Raw genomic sequence first — 23,146 nt, forward strand, 5'->3', positions numbered from 1 at the left:
CCTATTATAGTTCTGCATGCGTCGTTTAGGGCTATATCAACCTGTTTCATATGTCTTGACTTATGTCCAATAGGACAGGCGTATTCTACTGTGGAGTAGCATAATGGCATTGCAGAAGTTCAGGTGGTTTCAGCTTGGCTGCCCCACTGTGATCGGGCCAGTTTTCTCCGTAGGTTGCTCCTTGCGAAGAATTTCGATTTGAAATACACGCAGTGTTTTTTGAACGTTACAGATCTGTCTAGTGTTACTCCTAGGCATGTTGGAGTGTCACAGTGTTCAATTCTAACCCCTGACCATTCTGTATTTAACTTGCGGGGAGTTTCCCTATTTCTCAGATGGAAAACACACACTTTTGTCTTTGATGGGTTTGGTTTAAGCTGGTTTAGTCTGTAGTGTTTTCACAGATCTTCAAGAGCGCACTTTAGGATGATTTGCATTGAATCGGAGTGTGTGTTTTGGGTGGCCAGAGCTAGATCATCAGCGTACAAGAAGCTCCTGGGTAGGTCATAATTGAACAGAACTGTAGCCTCCATTGGCAGCGCTGTCATCGGAGGCCAACGAGCAATCTTCGGTTCTGCAGAAGACTGGCGATGAGCTCGCTGAGGTGGTTTCAGATCTTATTTAATAGCAGTTGGTGACTGTCGGCGATGTACGCTGCTGTCAAGTCCACGAATACCACTCCTGTCACCGAACGGGCGTCAAAGCCATCTTCTATGAACTACATAAGACACAGAGCAATTGCCCTGTGTCGCTTTTACCGAGGCGGAATCCAGCTCACTGAAGTATAAGCGAGGGATCAATAACCTTTGAGAGACGGTTTAAAATCACTCTTTAGCAGTTTGTAGAGGTTACATAGTAGTGCGATTGGTCAAAAACTCTTTGGACCGTTTCAGTCTAGCAGTTACTCGGTTCGTCCGCCCATAGCTTTGGAATTTGACTTGTCTAATCACGTTTATTGAAGATTTGGAGAATCCATTTCCTAGTTGCTAATCCAAAGTGCTTCATTTGCTCAGCGCGTGCATCCGAGCCATCTGATTTACCTGTTTCATTCTGGCTGATAGCCTTCTGCAATTCATCCATCGTGAATGGGAGTGAAAACTTATTCTCCTCTTCCCCATTTCTTTGTAGTTTTGGTTTTTGGATTTATGGCCGGGCTTCCCATTTAGCAGTAGTTCGTGTGCTGTTTGGTGTGTCACGGTGCCAGTTGCACATTGTCGCAGAAGTCTTCGGGCGTTATGGCTCATCTTTTCAGACCCAGATTTTCTATTGTTTTAATCAGATTTTCGCTTTTTTGACACTCTTATGAAGGAAATGAGTTTATTTCCTCTTTCTATAGGTGCTGCACTGAAAGGTATTCCCATAAATAAGGTGCTATCTGTAAATAAGGCTGGCCAGGGATGTAAGGTGTTGGACAGCCACGAGGTTTCGTACTGTTCCGGTGTCGGGTCTGTAGAAGACACTTGGGCATCCAGTAAATCTGCAAAGCTTGACCAGTCAGCCTTTCTAAAGTTAAACCTCCACCGGAATGGGTTTTTTGAGGTCTAAAAACAGCAGATAACTGGCATATTATTGGTCTGTGTTGTATATTTAGTATTGGGGAACAGACAGACTCTTGACTAATGCTGTTGATGATGAATATACAAGCCATTTTTAGGCCCACAGCTGAACAGTAGCTCAATCGACGTAGAAGAATGCTATTTATACGTTCACTCATCAAATAGTACAAGCCTTAAATAATATATCTCCAGTAGATATTTTTTGTGATCTCTCTGAGGCTTTAGATTGTGTAAATCGTGATACTGTCGTAGAAAAACTCAAATTTTGTGGAAGTGATGGCTTTACATATAGCTAGTTTGAATCATACTTCACAAATTGCGCGTAAACGATTGTGCTGAATAGTTCTGACAGTGTCGAAAAACGTAGAAAATTTTAGTGACTGAGATAAAAATCAGGAAATGTCTTCTACAGGGTCCACTCCTATTCCTTACGTATGCGAATGACCTCCTACTTCACATTCAACGAGGAAAACTTGTACTTTCTGCAAGCGATACGAGTATTATAATAAATCCCATTAGAGAGAAAACAAGAGAGTTACGAGAGGGTAATCCCAAAAGTAAGGTTTGCTATTTTTTTTACACGTACATAGGCCTGTTTATTTCTATAATGGTTTACATCAGTTAGCTATTTTTTGACATAATCACCATTCCACTCGATGCATTTTTGTAGACGTTGTGGCAGTTTTTGTATGCGCATGTCATACCAGCTCGCCGCCAGCTCCGCGGCTTTGGCGAAGAAGGGTGCCGCCACTGGCGCGATTGTTGCTTGATCTCAACGTGTAAAGTGGTATGCCCAGGTTTCGTCACCCGCGACAATTGAGTACAGAAAGCTGCCCTGTTCGACTGCAAGTCGGTGAAGAAATGTGCGGGAAGCATTAACTCGTTGCCGCATGTGGTCCTCGGTCAGCATGCGTGGCACCCATCTTGCGCACACCTTCCGGTAGTTCAACGTTTCCGTTAAAATTCTGTGAGCGGTGCTTCGGGAAACCTCGGGAACCAAGGTGCAGAGATCATTCAGGGTGATCCGCCGATCTTCACGCATGCTTTGCTCAACCTTCAACATTGTTTCTTCGGAAATTGATGGTCTCTCGCTCCTTTGTTCGTCGTGAATTTCGGTCCGACCAGCTGCAAACTCTCTACAACATTTTTGACATCCATGCATGACACACCATTCACTTCCGTCAATTGGTGATGGATTTCAATCGGCGCATTGCCATTTGCGTTCCAAAATCGAATAACTGCGCGGAATTCGCACTTGGCGGTAACATCCTATGGGAGCTCCATTCTCAACGGCTGCCAAGCCAAGACTCAGCGCGGTTTGCGCATGTTTACACATAGCGCGTGAAGCACTCTTCGCAACAGTGCAACCAACTGTCACACAGAGTTATGTACTTATAAAAAAAAAATAGGAGACCTTACTTTAGGATTACCTTCGTAGCAATAAGTAGTTCTCAGAGAGTGAACTTTCCCTAGATTAAAAATAAAAAATAATTACATTCAGTTCTGCACGACAACTAGTCATGCCAACAATTTACATAGCACGTGAGCAGAGTCAGTTAATAGGGTAGAACGTTTCAAATATTTGGGTGTAAATATCGATGAAAAGTTGAACTGAAAGAAGCGTATTCCGAGCTTCTGAAACAGTTAAGTGTAGTTACTTTTGCGCTTCGTATTACTGCAAATCTTGGAAACAGACGTAACATTGTCCTGAGATTTTGCATATTTCCACTCACTAACGTCGTACGGCATAATTTTCTGTCGTTACTTATTGTATTGGTTGCAGTGAGGCGTCTGCATTTCAACTGCGTCGTCACAGTACATATTTCCGCTATTGAAATTCGTTGTAATTAATTCCTCCCTTCAACACCAGGGAGAAAAACGACCTTAACTACCCATTTTTTAAGCTGTCAGTGGGTCAGAGAGGAGTTCAATATGCAGTGATAAATAATTGATCCTTCGCCTAATATCATAAAATGTCTTGACAGGTAGCGAAGCAAGTTTTGAATCTAAGTTAAAATCCTTTCTCCTGGACAAGTCCTACTCCACTGATAGCTAGTAAAAATAAATAAATAAATATAAAAACCTGTTTTTAAATGTAGTTCCACAAGTACGAACGTTCATTACTGTTAACGCTAATCGTGTATACGTATCTTGAAAAATGACTCGTTCCACATCATTTCGATAAAAGGATCGTTCAAATTGTCAGTGGTACATGTAATTAACCAACCGACCGTTTGAGAATGACACGGTGAGAATATTAATTGTAATATTTGTGAAATTGAGCCGACGTTAGAAATCGTGTAGTAAATAAGACAGGAAAAAAGTCGGTCTCCTGAGTAAATCGCCGTGCCTCGAAATTGGTGAGTGTGTACAGAAGAATGCCGTTCTGGACATTGAGGATCAAACAGCTACATTCGCATACGACACTGTGACGTAGAGCAAGTGGCTCGGCTAGCTGGACAGCATTACCGATACGTTTCGAGACGAAAAGATCTCAAATTCAGACAGAATAATTCGTGACGAATTTTACTGCGACATTTGCTGGTTACTCAGTTATCTTGAAGAAATGTAATTTATTTAAGTAATCGTCCATTGTTCCAGTCACACTCGTATCTAGCCTATTCTTTTATTCATTTATCCTGATAACCGTGTTGTACTTGTTTTTGTAAAGCTACTCCGCCAATTATATGTTCAAAAGTCGTAATATTGTGTTAATATCAGAGTTCTTTACGCAGTAATATTAATACACTCCTGGAAATGGAAAAAAGAACACATTGACACCGGTGTGTCAGACCCACCATACTTGCTCCGGACACTGCGAGAGGGCTGTACAAGCAATGATCACACGCACGGCACAGCGGACACACCAGGAACCGCGGTATTGGACGTCGAATGGCGCTAGCTGCGCAGCATTTGTGCACCGCCGCCGTCAGTGTCAGCCAGTTTGCCGTGGCATACGGAGCTCCATCGCAGTCTTTAACACTGGTAGCATGCCGCGACAGCGTGGACGTGAACCGTATGTGCAGTTGACGGACTTTGAGCGAGGGCGTATAGTGGGCATGCGGGAGGCCGGGTGGACGTACCGCCGAATTGCTCAACACGTGGGGCGTGAGGTCTCCACAGTACATCGATGTTGTCGCCAGTGGTCGGCGGAAGGTGCACGTGCCCTTCGACCTGGGACGGGACCGCAGCGACGCACGGATGCACGCCAAGACCGTAGGATCCTACGCAGTGCCGTAGGGGACCGCACCGCCACTTCCCAGCAAGTTAGGGACACTGTTGCTCCTGGGGTATCGGCGAGGACTATTCGCAACCGTCTCCATGAAGCTGGGCTACGGTCCCGCACACCGTTAAGCCGTCTTCCGCTCACGCCCCAACATCGTGCAGCCCGCCTCCAGTGGTGTCGCGACAGGCGTGAATGGAGGGACGAATGGAGACGTGTCGTCTTCAGCGATGAGAGTCGCTTCTGCCTTGGTGCCAATGATAATCGTATGCGTGTTTGGCGCAGTGCAGGTGAGCGCCACAATCAGGACTGCATACGACCGAGGCACACAGGGCCAACACCCGGCATCATGGTGTGGGAAGCGATCTTCTACACTGGCCGTACACCTCTGGTGATCGTCGAGGGGACACTGAATAGTGCACGGTACATCCAAACCGTCATCGAACCCATCGTTCTACCATTCCTAGACCGGCAAGGGAACTTGCTGTTCCAACAGCACAATGCACGTCCGCATGTATCCCGAGCCACCCTACGTGCTCTAGAAGGTGTAAGTCAACTACCCTGGCCAGCAAGATGTCCGGATCTGTCCCCCATTGAGCATGTTTGGGACTGGATGAAGCGTCGTCTCACGCGGTCTGCACGTCCAGCACGAACGCTGGTCCAACTGAGGCGCCAGGTGGAAATGACATGGCAAGCCGTTCCAAAGGACTACATCCAGCATCTCTACGATCGTCTGCATGGGAGAATAGCAGCCTGCATTGCTGCGAAAGGTGGATATACAGTGTACTAGTGCCGACATTGTGCATGCTCTGTTGCCTGTGTCTATGTGCCTGTGGTTCTGTCAGTGTGATCATGTGATGTATCTGACCCCAGGAATGTGTCAATAAAGTTTCCCCTTCCTGGGACAATGAATTCACGGCGTTCTTATTTCAATTTCCAGGAGTGTATTTACCCATTTTCTCGGAATAAATAATTACCACGCGCGTTTGAAAAAAAAAAAGCTGCATCGTGATTTGTGCTCACTTGTCCCGGATTTTCAGCACAGTATTTCAGAAACGTCCCGAAATAAATGGTAACCCCACGTACACCGTGCCGACGTACGAAGCGAGCGTAAGGAGCACCATTGAGGTAGGCTCAACAGGCAGAGTGGGACTTAAACGAAACGGTGTGCAAGCGGTCGCACGAGCCGTGTGCCAGGCAGTGGCAGCGCTGCTGCATAGCTAGCTAGTCGCTCGCTCGCGCCGTTTGACAAGAGCCGGCCGAGCCGAGCCGGACACGCAGCAGCTTCGACGGTAGCCCTGAGCAGAACATTCGAGTAACTCGAAACTTCCTGGCAGATTAAAACTGTGTGCCCGACCGAGACTCGAACTCGGGACCTTTGCCTTTCGCGGGCAAGTGCTCTACCAACTGAGCTACCGAAGCACGACTCATGCGCGGTACTCACAGCTTTACTTTCTTTCAGGAGTGCTAGTTCCGCAAGTTTCGCAGAAGAGCTTCTGTTAAGTTTGGAAGGTAGGAGACGGATACTGGCAGAAGTAAAGCTGTGAGTACCGGGCGTGAGTCGTGCTTCGGTAGCTCAGTTGGTAGAGCACTTGCCCGCGAAAGGCAAAGGTCCCGAGTTCGAGTCTCGGTCGGGCACACAGTTTTAATCTGCCAGGAAGTTTCATATCAGCGCACACTCCGCTGCAGAGTGAAAATCTCATTCTGGATTCGATTAACTCAACTATAGCTCCACGGCTGTACAGCTGGCGACACACTGCCCTGCGAGGCGAGGAACGCTCGTGCCGTGTAGCCGTCGACAGCGACCCAGTTCTGTCGCGGCTCCTCCGTGCTACACGTTTTTATGCTGTACGCTCTCCCACTCAGTATCTGTGTGACTGGTCTAAGGCCGTTGGAGTGATTTGTTCCCTGCTTTTCGCGACTCACTCTGCAAGACCACAGTGCAAGTCCAGAGGAGCAGTGTTGGAACCTCACTCTGTGCTGCGATTCCTTACGCCGCCGAGTGTTTCTTTCTCATCTCGCTAATGTGGAAAACGGCAGGCGGTACGGTGGCGTCGCAACCCAGCTGCGTCTGCGACCACACTCAGTTTCGAGGTAGCTGCTACAGCACTACCGTCTCCACAAACCTCCGCGGACAAGCGACAGCAGCACAGCCGACTCCCGTTGTCACTCCCAGAACCAGTTGTGCCCGACTATCGCCGATTCTACACGCATTATGTATAATCACGCCGTTGCAATAATGATTTTCAGGTTGGTACAGTCTGTGTGCAGCGGAATGGAACCAACATTTGTTTACCTGGCGTTTTTCGCCTTAATTTGTTAAAGCTTTTGGACTTACAATTTCCGCTGTTGTGCATGTAAGTCACAAGCAGTTGTGTGACTTATGTATCGCCGAATCTGTTTCATGGCTAGACCTCGGACTTTTAGGTACTATAAATTTTAAATTAGGTACCTAAAATAGGTTCTATCAGTTACAAAAAAAATACATGATAAGAATTAGAAAATACGTGACCAAAATCTGACATTTTACTGACTGAAAAGAAGATAAATAGATTGACAAAAATCAACATTATATTATTGTCCATGTCCGTAGTTACAGTCACAGTAAATAACTAACATTACACTTTCTCCAGATTTTCCTTTTAGCTACTGCATCTTATATGCTGAGAATGACCGTTCCACGTCAACAGCTGTAACCGCAGCATAGTTAAATGACGGTATTAGGTTAATGGGACGGCACACAAGTGTTGATTCACCCGATAAGGTGTCAGCCACTGTGCATTCGTTCTTTTATTTTTTTTTTAAAGCACGGCCTTCAGTTTCTCATTAACTTTCATACGAATAGAACATCGGACCAAGTTGAGTTTTTTGTCACCCCTTCGATGAATCGCAGTTGCGTGTAGACTGGTTTCCCTGAACACTCTAGAGCTTTAATAATAGGGACCAAAAATGCATAACTAGATTTTATGAATGCAGTGTCGTTGGAAATTGTTGGGTTCTTTAGGAGATATTTAACCGAAGTAATGCTCACTACCTCCTCCCGCAGTTTAAGAACAGTGTTCTTAATGTCTTGCAAATGCTCGCTGTAGTATTCCACGGCCTCTAGCTACGTTCCTCAGCGAGTATGTGTGGTTTCTGGTGGAAGTTGGACGTTGAGAAGTTCCTCTCGGAATAACTGGATTCTTGTAGGTGCTTTTATAAAATCCTTTCTGCTGGTTGAAACTAGCTTCATTACATGTGGAAATTCGAGACGTATCGTCCAAGCTACACGATTAATGGCGTGGGCAAGTCATATGATGTGGAGCAAGACTGGCTAAAATACTTTCAAGAATTTAGCAGCACCAATCACGTATGCGGCTGCATCAGTGTGGAATACAAGTACTTTATTTGCATCTAAACTGTTGGGGAAAAGTAATTTGAGGGCTTTATCAACAAAGTTAGCAATTGTTTCCTGGTTAGTCTTTTTGAGCTTCTTGCTGCAGATCAGATGAGGTACAGAGCGAGTATCAGGACCTCACTTTCCAACAATCAAATTAGCCACATATCGACGTTGTCTGTCAGCTGTCTCATGGACGGAGATCCACATGTATGAATCGCCTATATCTTCACTTATCCTGCCCAATGTTTTCTCATATAAAGTATCTAAATAGTCGTTTCTGAGTGTGGATTATGATGGAATGCCGCGGTGACAGTATTTCTCTAGAAAACTTGACTTAAATGCGACCTCTGTTCAGAACGTACCTAAAAACAAAAAGAACTTAGAAATACTTTGTGGAAGAATGTACGTCGAGATCTAGTTAGCAAAATTACCCTACATTATGGGATTAGAAACAATATTTTTGATTTCTCACGTGTCGGGTCCAAGTTAAGTCGGGAAAAAGCAATGGCATCACTGTTCTCTGTGTGTGAGCAGCAGATAAAAGGTTAACACACATCGCAGTGGATAATTCTCCTGTTTTGTAGAGGAATCAGGAAATTGTTGTAAGCGCTTTCCGCAGATACACTGTCGCTGTGAAATATTTCACCACATGCAAGCAGCCCGCTGACCGGACAGTTTTAAACAGGGCAGGAGGGCAGACGACGAGGCTGGCTCCTGCAGCCCGTGGCCCGTGGCCCGTGGCCCGTGGCCCGTGGCCCGTGGCCCGTGGCCTGCCCGCCCGCAGCGAGCGACGACGCCCGGCTGGGACAGCCTGCCGGCCTGTGCTGTCGTCGTCTCACTCACTGTTGGCGTTCACGCACGCAGGCAAACCAGTTAGCAGTCAGTTACTGTTTCCTCAGTAGACGGGAAGACCAGAAGAGTAGTTTTAGGCACACAAAAAATTTTAAAAATTTGAAATTAGCTATTTTTAAAAGCTTTAAAAATCAGGCACAGTCAGGTTCTAACATGAAATTAGGTATTTTTAGGATTTTTAAAAATGAGGTGGTCAGGTTCTAACATCAAATTAGGTACTTTAGGCACTATAAAATTACAGTTTTCGATAAAATATTTGCGTAATTCTTAGCTGGGTGAGCACGAGAGAATGTTAGTCATAAAATATTTTATTTAATTGAACTTTTAAAATTTTGGTACATCAGGTCCTGACCTGAAATTTAGTATTTGTAGGTGCTACAAAACAAGCGTTTTTGATCATAAATTGGCGTAATTCGTGTATGTACAACTTTTATTGCGTTTGTTTAATGAGGAACGAAATAGGTTTTTACCTGAAATCCGAGGTCTATTTATGACTTTTCGCTCACGCGCGCTGAACGGAGAAAGTGCCTAGTTGAGACAACTGTAACTTAAAGGCCCGGCGGTGTGGCGGTGCGGTTCACGCCGCAGCGGTTTTTAACGGCACACAGGAAGCGGTTGCCACACAGCCGCTGCTAGCGGTACACCAGCAAAAGGAGTTTTACGAATTTCTTGCTGTAAAAAGTACTCTACGCACGTGAAGCAAAGCTACGTCATCTCCTCGAGATAGCTTTTCCATAGATATTCTCTACTTAAAAAAAAATTAAAAACAACTTCTATTGATTTTGTGCGTTTTCTGCACTATTAAATACTTCTCACTGGATTCTGAGGATACCGAGTCGTACAAAAAGTTGATTTTAGCGTTTCTTATAGTTTGACATTACAGTATGGTGGTGAAGTGTCTATTTTGTCTATACTGGTCATAGTTACTGAGGTACCTATTTTCCGAGTACTGTGCTGAGTTTGCAAAAAAAGATTCAAATGGCCCTGAGCCCTGCTGTGGTCGTCAGTCCCCTAGAACTTAAACCTAACTAACCTTAGGACATCCATGCCCGAGGCAGGATTCCAACCTGCGACCGTAGCGGTCGCGCAGCTCCACACTGTAGCGCCTAGAACCGCTCGTCCACTCCTGCCGGCCAGAGTTTGCAGTGAAAAATGGGGCCGCTGGCTACCTTATGTTTCCTTTGTTTTGGGCGATACGTTGCTGTAAACTAAATGCAGGTAATATGTCGGCGTTGTTTTTAAAGTTGAAGCGTAAACTGTATTTCATCACATCGTGGAGAAACCGGATAGAAGGTGGAGTACTGGCTTGCAGCTCAGCCGTCAACGTTTCGCGGAAGTAGACGCACCATTTTGAAACGTGGCGCGAATTATCGTTGTACCTACTGCTGGAAAAAAATAATGAAGCAGACATTCTACTCCAACTGTTGGATAATTAGTCCAACCTTGTCCACACGGTCCACATGGGAGCGACATGTAGAGGCTTGTAGTGTATTCCTAGTTACCATTTAAAGCCGGTTCTTCAGAGTTTGTTGGTAGACTTGTAAAGTGCTCCGAGAAAGAGCCTGCCAGTTCAGTTTCTCTAGCATCTCTCTCCCATGGATCAAATAAATCTGTGACCATTCGTGCTGCCCTTCTCTGTATACGTTCAATATCTCCTGTTGGTCCTATTTGGTGCGAGTCCCACAGTATTCTAGAGTAGATTGCACCTGTGATTTCTAAATGATCTCCTTTGTAGACTGACCGACCCTCCTCAGTGTTGTACCGATAAACCAGTCTACCACCTGTTTTACCCACCACTGAGCCTATGCTATCATTCCACTTCGAACGCCTGCAATCTGTTACACCGAGGTGTTCGTAAGAATTGGCCGATTCCAACTGTGACTCGTTGATATTGCAGTTCTGTACCTTTAGAGCAAGTTACCAATGTGTGCACGACAGTGAACTCGTAGTGGGCCGGCCGTGGTGGCCGAGCGGTTCTAGGCGCTTCAGTCCGGAACCGCACAGGTTCTAATCCTGCCTCGGGCATGGATGTGTGTGATGTCCTTAGGTTAGTTAGGTTTAATTAGCTCTAAGTTCTTGGGGACTGATGACGTCAGATGTTAACTCCCATAGTGCTCCGAGCCATTTGAACCATTTGAATTCGTAGTGGATGGCTATTAATATTGTCTGTAATGTCGTAAATACAGAATATGAACAGCAAGGGTGTCAACACAGTTCCTGGGGCACAGCCGAAGATCCGTCAACATCTGTTGGTGGCTCTCAATCCGAGATAGCTTGCTGGGTTCTCGCTAACAGTAACTGCAGTCCCAAATTTCGCTTGTGACCCTGTACGATCGTACTTGTGACCACCATAAGGATAGGCGTGGTAATGGTCATATGCCTTTTGGAAATCGAGGAACAGTGCATTTACCTGTCTGCTTTCAATACTTAGTGTGAGAAAAGTGTTTGCACACGATGGATGTTTTCGAAATCCGTGCTGGTTGACATAGAGGAGGTCATTCTCTTCGAGATATCTCTTTATGTCTGAGCAGAAAATGTACTCTAAAAGATTACAACAAATATATGTGAAGGACGGTAATTTTGTGGATCACTTCTAATACCCTTCATGTAGATTGATGTGACCTATGTTTTCTTCCAACTTTTGGGCACAGTTTTTGTTCGAGGGATGTAAGACACTTTCTAGTTAACTGAGGGGCTGATGCAGGCACAGTATAGAATCTGGCGGGGATGACGTTAGTTTTAGCGAGTTAGGAAACCCTTTACTAACTTAATGTGTTAAGCATACAATTTCTCAAAAGATAGGGGGTATTGGTGTAAATTGTATTATAAAAGAAGTACGTTGGTAGCGTTAGAAACAAGCTCGGAAATAATTCGTCGACATCAGAAACACCAGGTGAGGCTAGACAATTAATTTTCGTTTGATTGAGACACACACTGGCGTGAATGAAGTTGGATTTTCTACCCGTTGTTTTCTGTTTGATAACACGGTTGCTTACATAGTTACGTACATTAAGATGTGTTATACGTAATACACAGTAACTGGTTTCCAGTTCTTAATACTATAATGTAATTCATTTGATGCAACATATTGCACGTATGAAAATTAAAATTTTTGCAGAAATATTTACCATTTTGAACTAGTTAAGCACCGACGTCAGTGCACGCTTCGGCCTTCTTCGAAATGCTCTCGTAATCGGCATCGCCTGTATCGCACGAGAAGCTGTACATCCTCACCTGTTCGAAATGTTTTTCTGGTTGCGCGGTTTCCGCAGAGTCCTCTTCACGCCCGCCGATATGACAGATCTGCCTCCTGCTGCCGCTGGCTGGTTAAAGCCCTCAGTATGAGAACGAGGCAAAAAAAGAAAAAAGCTGCGGCTGCAGGCGCTCATAGCGGCGGGGCGTCTGTGTTTTGAGGTAGAGCGGCCGACGCTGCCCTTCACGTAGCAGAGCCGGAAATGTATACGTATTTCAGGCGGCTGATGCCGCCCTCATGAATCGAGGCGAAACAAGCCCTGCAAGACGAATGCTGCCGTTACTCAGTTGCATAGGTGAGGATGTGGCAGGTGACGGCGTGGCGGGGCGCCGCCGCCTTTGTCTCGCCAGCCGAGTGGTTGGCGCTGTTACTGTCCTTCACCCCACTCCGCCCATCGTCCACTGCCGCACTTGTTCCGCACGACGCGCCCGAGACTCGCAGGCCTTACTATTGCAGGACATACAACCTTCGTCGCGGACGCCACATTTCCGCGAACGCGGAGGACACCGACGGTGGCGCTAGGCTGGAGTCAGGCAGGTAGCGTGACGTGACACTCCGCGCATTTGCGATAGACACTGTGTCCGGCTGGCGCAATGCTTAACGCAACTGCCTCGTGAACGGCAGAGCCTGGGTTCCAGTCCCATTCTGGCACACATTTTCACTCGCTGCCGCCGATTCCGCATAAAGTTCCAGTGCAGCTGGTATCATTAGTTTCTTTTCTTTCCTTTCTCCCCGCGGCACCCTCAATTTACATAAAATGTATCATAGCTGCGGATTTTGTGTAGTGTCTGTTCTTTTGGACATCTCCGAAACAACAGACAATTAAAAGTAGTGTTTCACTCCTATAAAATTACTGGTTGTAGTTAAACATTTAGGGTACTTTTACCTGCCACGCACCATCTTGTGCGACAGTCAGGTCCCGAGGATTCTGAACATCTGGAATTTCATCATTCACCGCCACACCCTCATCCACTGCTTCTTTCATCGATTCTTGGGCAATATCTTCAACACAGGATCCAACAACCGAGTTATATTTTGAGAATGTCGTCGTCGTCGTCGTCGTCGTCGTTGTTGTTGTTGTTGTTGGTGGTGGTGGTGGTAGAAGATTCATTACACAACAAAACATTTCACCAGCAGAGTATCCCTTACCGATTGACCTTACAGCATAAACACATCTAATATTTACACCATAGTACTTGCTTTTCTCACTATCAGTTTCACCTTGGCCTATTTCGACATATTCTGGGTTCCAAAATGAAACACTATAATGCCAACTAGTACAGTGGAGACAGATTTCTGCTGCAAGTCGTATGCGTCGCTTGACATTTACTGGCATACTCAATTTGCAACATTCCTTACACAGCACTGAACTCTCAATCACCTTTGAGAGCAATGAAATGTTAATTATTTCGTTCACATTATCCTCACTACACTTCTCCAAGAAACTGCAATATTTTTCAGTTGATCCATGCAACTTGTTGCTTGTGCTAGAGGCAGGAGTAGATTTCACTCCATGAATAACCTCACTATTTTCAGCATCATTTCCCAAGGTCGGAGTAGTTGCCACAGTTCCACTAGTGTACCTCGGAGGAGGCTTCTTCCTCTTGTAAACTCTATTACTAAATTGAGGCATATTTGATAAGTTCCAGTTACACAATAGAAATGCAACACAAATCGTGCAATAACCACCAAATGCTCAATGTAAACAACAGTATCCAAAGGCTACAATACACAGACAAAACAATTGCCTATCAAATCGTGTTGCCAACATAATATAAAGTCTTTGGAAAGACCGGAAGTTTTGAAAAACGATGTTTTCAGTGAACATTTATCCATGAAAATTCAATGTCGAGACATGCCCTCTCCAGCACATTATTGAAAATATTTTCAATACATGGAGTTGAGTTACAGGTAAGATTAATATGTCATTTTAAAGAGGAAGATCTGTAGTATTTTCGTTCACAATAAACTGAAAACCCAAAACTTCATCATTTTTAGGTTCCGGGTTCCCTCTGCTCTGTGCAAAACTCTACCAGGCGACTTCCTCTTTCATTCCTTACCCCCAGTCCGTGTTCACTTACTACGTTTCCTTCTCTTCCTTTTCCTGCTTTCGAATTCCAGTCCCCCATTGCTATTAAATTTCGTCTCCATTAACTATCTGAATAATTTCTTTTATCTCATCATACATTTCTTCAATCTCTTCGTCATCTGCAGAGCTGGTTGGCATATAAACTTGTACTACTGTGGTAGGCGTGCGCTTCGTGTCCATCTTCATTATAATAACGCGTTCACTATGTTGTTCGTAGTAGTTCATCCGCGCTCCTATTCTTTTATTCATTAATAAACCTACTTCTCCATTACCCTTATTTGATTTTGTATTTATAACCCTGTATTCACCTAATGGAAGCTTTGTTCCACCTGCCACCGAACTTCACTAATTCCAACTATATCTAAACGTCAACCTATCCATTTCCTTATTAAAATTTTCTGACTTACCTGTCCGATTTAAGCAATCTGACATTCCACGCTCCGATTCGTAGAACGCCAGTTTTCTTCTGATAACGACGTCCTCCTTAGTAGTCCCTGCCCAGAGACCCGAATGGGGGATTATTTTACCTCTAGAATATTTTACCCAAGAGGACGCCGTCATCATTTAATCATACAGTAAAGCTGCATGCGCTCGGGAAACATTACGGCTGTAGTTTCCCCTTGCTTTCAGCCGTACGCATTACCGGCGCAGCAAGGCCGTTTTGGGGTAATGTTAGAAGGCCAGGTCAGGGAGTCATCCAGACTGTTCCCCCTGCAACTACTGAAAAGGCTGCTGCCCCTCTTCAGCCTTATTTCGGCGCATTCCTGGCCCTAGGACTCACGTTTCTCTGTGAATTCCCTCGTTCTAATCTAATGAACAAAACAAGTTTGAGTCGGGCAGAATGCAGTGTACTCAGCTACGTTCATTTCAATGTTTGATTCCAAGTGTGTCCGTGTGCAAAATTGTGCATTTCGTTTGTGTTTCGCGATGGGACCTATTGCTCAAACAACATTACAGAAAACTTTGGAAGTTCAGTCCTCACATTGAGGGCGTACTTGCTGAAAGTGCGAAATTAATGCATAGTTAACAGACATTAAAAAGCAAATAAAACACAGAAACACAGCGAATTTTCGGATCCTTCCGAAAGTTTTCGGGGCAAATGTGCGAGAGAAATGCAGTTCCGCAGCACTGAGTGCAGAGATATGTGTTAGCTGCACACTTTTCGGAAATATTGCGTCAAGATATTGGTGAAAATGTATTCAGCTTAATTTTAGATGAATCAACAGATATATCCGATACAAAACTACTCGTCGTTTGTATACGCTGTTTCAGCGTCTCAGTGCAAAAATTAGTGTCTATGTTCGTGGGTTTGCTGGAATTCGAATCTGGCACAGCCGAAGCCTGTGATAAGTTATATGTGTGTTATTTAGAACCAATCGTACAGGAAACGCAAAAGATAACCGAGGCTTTTGAAATTGAGAACGTTGACCCTACAAAATTACTCGAGGATTTGAAAAAACGTCATCCAGTCAGTGAGTCGGAGAATAACAACACCTGCAGCGAAAGTAATATCCAGACATGTTATATTGTTTCGTATGGAGATGTATGAATGAGAGAAAATGATTTCAGAAATTAAACTCAGTCGTGAAACTGGAAACCTCCCTCGTAAACGGTGCATAGATTTCACAATAGCACTCAACCGAAGAACTAAGAAATAGGCTTCCTAATGACATTCACACCCTGAAGAAAATTAGCATATTTTCAGCAAACTAGGTTCTCAAATCTCTGATAAAGAACCGATTACTGAATTGGCTGAAATATTTGGTTGTACTAAGACCGACGTAATTGAATCAGTCATTGGTTAGTGACGGAATATCAGTTTTATAAAACGGCGAACACTAGTTATACAGTGGATTTTTCGGCTAAAGTAGGTGCCTGTAAAGATTCCACAGGCACGAATTTCTTTGAAGAGTTGCGGTGTGTCGCAATTAAGTCTTAAGGGTCCCGCATTCAAATGGAGTTACGAAGAGGGTTTTCAGTCAAATGAGCATTGTGAAATGAAAATTGCGTAATAGGATGAATATCGATACTGTGAACTCTGCTTCCGCCCGCACAGCCAGCTGACGAGGCCGCTGGGCGCGTTGCCCTAGCCCTAGCGCTTCCCACACAGCGGACGAAGCCGCACTCTCAGCTGCAAACACTGTGCGACGCTGCTCTGTACAGTTACTTGCTGCAATACCTGTACAGTCGTGCACATTGTAATTTTTCCTCCTATCTATCTAATTGTGTAGTTCTCAATTCGTTCGAGCAATCAATCATTCATAATAGGAAACACAGTCATAACTCAGTCACTCAAAATGATTCAGAAATTTTACTTGTTAGAATGAAATTAGGCGATGATTCTTCTTCTGTGCAGGATCGTGCTTTGCGGCAGTCTGCTAATCTGAACAAATAAAATGCCTCGTAATTTTGGGAGTGTTGTATAATCAGTCGGGAAACCTCAGATCAAGTGGATATGTGGCTTTGATGAAGTTTAACCTTTCGAAGAAGTAATGGAGCTCTTGGATTATTAAGTGCAGGTTCGTATCCAGTCTTTCGGAAGTTCCCTTCTGATTAACAACTACGCAATGTATCGAAGCATATAATTAATTCTCAAATGTCAGATAATGTAAATTGTTACACACCTTTTGTATGAAGGAGCAATATATATATATATTTCCCTTTTAATCGTACAATTTCGTATCAGTTATCTTTTGTCATAAATCTCAATATTCAGATTACAATTCTTCAAACAATGCTCAGGCTTATCGCCACGAAGACAATCTCGGAAGCTTTTTTCTAACAACCCCCAGAGAGAGTACTACCAAGAATAATTATGCGCAAATGGCATAGCTATTGTATGAAACTACTTTGCGCATGGATTCTGCGCGTATGAAGATAGAAAATTAGTAAACGTCATTCAAGGGTAGAATTGTATCAGAATAATTCATAGAGTATAAAGAGATATTACAACGTAAGAGGCGCCATAGTATATAAGGATGTAACTAGACCTATTTGGATGGTTAAATGCAGCGTTGCAGTCTAGCAATTGCCAGAATGATTCAGAGATGGGACCACTAGAGCAGAGAATGGCCGCCGCCAACGGCCGGCTGGACCGCCCAGCTGGCTCCTGCGGATTTGTGCCGGTAGTCTCCTGTACAACAAAACACGACACGACACCGCACTGTGTTTTCCACGGAAATTGTCGCAAGTAAAACTCGGGTGCTCTTCCTTCGGGGTAGACTCCTTCCAGCCAGCTAATGGCCCCACGCGCTGATACGAGGTGCCGCTCGCCGTTGAGCACTGGCATACATCCAGTCGCTCAGAAAACCGGACGAGGTCAGATGAGAATTGTGCGGCCGCGCACGGGAACGCACTTCGGACTCTTCCAGTGTTGTATTTGGAAAGTGCGTCGATCGCAAAGGATCACTATCTTCCGCTTTGTAATGGACACTTTAGATCAGCAGGGACCGCGACAGCTGCCGGCCACGTGCTCGCTTCAGGAGGCGGCGCCGCCGTCGTCGCGAGTGCGCCGCAGCCTCAGAAACACAATTTACAACATTTTTGTGGTACTGTCGCACGAACAGAATTGAACTCTGAACAACCGCGATGGCATTCTTTGTACGCTTCTGGTACTTACGAGCTCTTATATTGTCGAGTAATTGCCGTACTCGAAATGTGCTTTCCGGTATGATCCATCCAATCATTGAACTGACCTTTTAGTCACTAAGTGAAAAAGAATCAGTCAGTTTCGACTGATCATCAATTGGTTACTTTCCGTGTCACGGTCTCAGAAATATTTTATGACTCGTATTCCATCGAAATGCCAAACTGTGTGTGTCGCATATTCCAGTGCTCGCAATTTGCTCATTTTGCGTTTACCTAGGTAAATGGTTGTAGTTGCTATTTAGTTTTCCTCACTTTCACGTTGTTTCCACTGAAACTGACGTTATAGCTAAATACGTAATGTTACTAAAAGAAACTGACGTAATCATTATAAAGCTTTATCGAGTCGATATTTTCCTACTCAACGCCATGTTATGTGCTGCTGTCCAAAATTCCGGTAAAATTTACAAATGACGGCACATTTTTAGAACAAGGCGAGGCGTAATCATCAGCCAACTCTAGTTTCGGACACCGAATGAGCCACGAAATGGTCGGTTTGCTCTCTGTTAGAGTTCGTGCCACCTAACTGTGACAGAGTCCTCGAGTCTTCGGCTGCAGCTGGTCGAGAAAGTGAAGCTCCGAACGTTAATACAGTTATCCTGACCGTGGCACGCTGCATTAGGATCTCTGTTTCTGCGCTGTACCCGACTGACACTCGCTTCCCACGCACGCGAGTCAGCCCCAGCGAGTGAGCAGGCGACGCCGCCGCCGGCGCCCTTCACTACCTTCCTGCATCCCCAGTCTGCCTCTCACACGTACGGGATACCCGTCACGCCAGCTGACTTGTGTTGTAACTTACATTTTTCTTGATAGCCGCAACGGACGTGGCCGATGTATGGGTTTGTTTATCTGTTTGCACTCACGTCCATGTCGTACGAATCCTTGACCACCATTTTACAGCTATGTCATCACGGAGCTCCTGCAGAGTGACCTACACAAAATAATAGTATCTCCCCAGCACCTGTCCGCCGACCACATCAAAGTCTTCCTCTACCAGATCCTCAGAGGTAAGAAATAAACAACGTATTTTTCCTCACATTAGCTTTAACTTGCTTTGTTATGAATTAAATTGTAAAAAAATTGTAGCTCGTAAAATTAATTCAATGTCTTTGTGGTGACACAGTAAAAACAGCAACAAGTCACTTTTTGACAGTGATTTTTGCCATGTGCACCCCGTCTACAGTTCCTTACACCGTTTTTGCACTTTCGCTGCAACTTTAGAAATTGTGCAGCTGTTGGGGATGGTACCAATATGTTTGCAGGGTGAAATGAAAAACTTTGGGACACGTGCTTAAAAAAATTTAATTATACTGCACGCTAAACGTTAGACTTGCACTCTAAGCAATACAGCACAAACCAACACAGAAACATATAATCGTCACTAACTGACAATTGCTGTCCTTACTGCGTCGCATGTTTCACTAACTCATGGAGTTCTTCCGAGTAGTAGGTTAAGGGGATTCCGAGGACAATTTTGATATAAAATTCCTGTAGAAATTAATTAAATTGATCAATCAATTCCTCCCACATCCATCCCCAGATGACGTCAAGTGTTTCCCCCAGCCGCTTCCCGTCACCATCCCCCCCCCCCCCATCCCCCTCGCCTACCTCCGTATTGCCAGGAATTTCCAATTTTACCTGTAACTTCCAAAATTGCAGCAATTTCTTTGTCCGCGGCTGTGCTGACGTCCCACCCGACACTCCACCCCGGGAATTGGTGGGAAATTCAAAACGGCGGGTGGCCTTTCTGGGAGTAGAATCCCGGGCGTTCTGAACGGAAAACCCAAGTCCACCTTCCAATACACGGAAACAGACCAGATGCAGGAGAGGATGGTTACGTTAGTGTACTCTGTATTATGGTTGGGAAACTGAAGTAAAAATCGGTCCTAATTAAACAAAAATATGCATAGCGCTACGCAACGAGCAACTAAAATCACAATACAGAAAAAACTGCTGTTATCCTGCTGGGAAAAAAGTATCATTCGCAACTATTGTCAGACGTACTAAAACTCTACCCTTCATCTACAAGCTATCTTTATTCTTTGTTGGAAATTTTGTCCAACTGACGAGGAGCTTGTGTTGGCCACTTACTAGTGTAAGCACCCAGCTGGGCACTGTGTCTGTCGCTCTTTGACGTCACGCCTCCCGCCGCACTGCAGCCCAGGTAGTCCAAGCTCCGGATGCTAACACACGTACCACAAACGATGGAAAATGCTTCAATGTTGTAATTACGCATCGAAATTGTCGTGGAAAAAAGAAAAACCGCCGCTCATAATGCGACGCTTGTTTTTCTCATCGATGTGCAGTGACGAACTAACCAAGTTAGAGCCACTCTTACCTCCCACTGGCCCGCTCAATCTTGTCACTACAGAACGTCGAGTGCGACTCGTTTGTCTAAAGGCAGCTGTGCCGTACAATGACCCACTCCACCCGTATGCCTCCAGCAGCTCCGCCCAGAAGCGCGTGCCGTTCTGCGATGGAGAACGTTTGTATTTAAAGTCAACTCACCTCTTATAAGCGAATGTCTATTTAAAAAAAAAGAATAAAACACAATAGTGACAATAAAGAATGTTTTGTTTCCATGAAAATAGGCGCAGCTCATTTCCTTTTAGTTTTGCGAGCAAAACCGGTATAGGTTTTACGTTCGACGATAGGATATAATTCCCATATATATATATATATATATATATATATATATATATATATATATATATATATATATATATATATATACTTTCCTTATTTTGCGACAACCAACGAAGTGGAAAAAAAGCTATAGCACAGCCATCGATTACAGATGACAAAACTGCAGATGTGGGTGCTATATTGCTGGTATGAAGTATTATTAATCTCATCGACATGCCCCCCCCCCCCCCCCTGCGTAAAATCGAAACTAAAATTTCCACTATTTTCCTGCGAAAACTACCAATCACGGCAGAATGTCCTCATTATTTCGAAACTTTGATCAGAGAAAAGAAAAAGAAAGAATTTAAATTGTGAAGAAAAAACCACTATGTTAAGTAACTTCCTTCAGTTTGATGGACAAAAGCCGGCCGGAGTAGCCGAGCGGTTCTACGCTCTACAGTCTGGAACTGTGCGACCGCTGCGGTCGCAGGTTTGAATGCTGCCTCGGGCATGGATGTGTGTGATCTCCTTAGGTTAGTGAGGTTTAAGTAGTTCTAAGTTCTGAGGCACTGATGACCTCAATTGTTAAGCCCCATAGTGCTCAGAGCCATTTGAACCTTTTTTTGATAGACAAAATTACATGGTTTCAGACTGTCCCTCGTATTCAAATTAGTGTCCATAAATAACTTGTCATGCACATATATACTACAAACATTTCAGCCATGTGTAATAACATTTGCTCACATGTCACAAAAACAGTAAAGCTATTGTTCAAAAGAATGTTGTTGTTTTGTACACTACAGTGTCCCATTTTACCAATGTCATGCTTAACACACCGACGTTTGTAAAATGTATGAGATCATGTCTTGTAACAGAACCACATAACGTCACCTAATAAAGAACCCTATTAGATAGATGCATTGAAAACAAATACCATCTGCATGCTGACATTTTACATTCTTGCCCCATAACTCCCCTCTGCCGACCTGCGTGAGAACTTACTGTCATTCGTACTTGAAGTAGTAGTCTAAATCCAGCAGAATATCACTTGAAATAGCAGCAGATTCTTGCGTACTACTTTTGTAAGCAATTTGATCGTCACACAACAGCCTGCTTAGTGCGATCTACACACATGTTGGGTACAACGCTATCCTCTCTAGGTTCCAGAAAGCTTAGCGGTTATGTAGCATGAAATAACACAGGACGTGCGGTACCTCAGTATTGCGGTATTTTTAACCACACAGTCGTGGCGATGATAGTAAAATGTCAAGATTCCGCAGTTGTTTTCTGTTAGTTTTATGAGCAAAATCAGTGCTGTTTCAGAGCATCTCGTGTGTTCAAATTAGAACTTGTTATGCACGAGGGCATTACATTCATTGCAGGTGTATGAAATACTGAACAGATCAGCATCTATGCAGTCATTTAGTATGTTGGAGAACACTCCTCATCATTATTTTTTAACATCGAGAGTAGGCAAAAAACTATGAACTAATACATCCAGAATTTAACCAGTCATACCACTCTCCGTAATAGAACCTCCTGTAAAATTTTATCGTGCCTTTTCTACCGCTATATCGAAAACCAAATCCCACCTGCGTGTTGACATTGAGCATATTACATATACATGTATTGCTCCATTGGAGCAGAAGGCCAGTGATCCAAGTCTGCTTCACAGATCTATGTAAAGTTTTGTCACCTGCACTGGAGAAAGACCAGATCCAACAAACTATTAATCACAAGAGAAGTTTCCTGTTTTGTTCTTTCGTAAGCAGATTAATACATTATTTTACAGCTGTAACACATTCGAGCAGTGTACGACTACAGCTTTGTACACCACCATAAATTTTGTTTTTCTACCATGACTTACAAGGTGCGTGTCAAGGACTAAACTGACATTAACATGCTTTCATCCATTGGCTCTCACAACACAAGGAATGGTAGAAATAAAACACATAGGTGATGTTTCTCAATAACAAAAAAGTGGAAGACATCTTTACATGCAGAAACTGGAAGAGTCTGCGGCATTGTGAAGCGTTTCCAAACAGCTGTCATCTTCCACAGTGACTGCGTAACAGATGCTTCATTTTGAAGACGATTCTTTTCTCATTTTGCAGCCATGTATTTGGTCACTGTTTCGGTGCTGACTGTCGCCAGGGGGAGCTGTTCACATGGCCAGGATAGTAGCAGTAGAGAGAAAAGTATGGAGAGCATCACAGCACATGGAAGTTGGACGAGTCTGTAGTTGATGACCTCGACATTTACTCCCATGCTCCACAGTGACAAGTGGCAGGTTCAGCCAATGCTTTCTACGTCTCAAATAAGTGGTGTCCGTCAATCATTGTGTGGTAATCAATAGCATACCAGTGGATGGATGGGATCGGAAAGATACCTTCTATACGGCACAATGCTGCACTGCAGTTGACAGTGCGGTCAATTTTAGCAATGTCACCAGTTGTTCTCCATACTTTCAGCACGAGCCAATGACACAGCAGAACGCTTCCCAATTTCTGTATCATCGTTAAAC

General features: G+C 44.3%; 1 protein-coding gene across 2 annotated transcripts in view; it reads left to right on the forward strand.

Moving 5' to 3' along the window:
• The window catches only part of LOC126326117 (serine/threonine-protein kinase NLK), a 384,109-nt gene that overhangs the window by 299,717 nt on the left and 61,246 nt on the right, over positions 1 to 23,146 (forward strand). For both annotated transcript variants that reach the window (XR_007560592.1, XM_049995567.1), the window contains exon 4: positions 18,898 to 19,004. Coding sequence is in view for 1 of the 2 variants with exons in the window: in XM_049995567.1 (XP_049851524.1) it covers positions 18,898 to 19,004 (107 nt within the window). In the remaining variant the exon portion in view is untranslated. The remainder of the gene's footprint in view (positions 1 to 18,897; positions 19,005 to 23,146) is intronic.

This window comes from Schistocerca gregaria, chromosome 1 (genome assembly GCF_023897955.1).
Source record: "Schistocerca gregaria isolate iqSchGreg1 chromosome 1, iqSchGreg1.2, whole genome shotgun sequence".
Classification (NCBI taxonomy): Eukaryota; Metazoa; Arthropoda; class Insecta; order Orthoptera; family Acrididae; genus Schistocerca; species Schistocerca gregaria.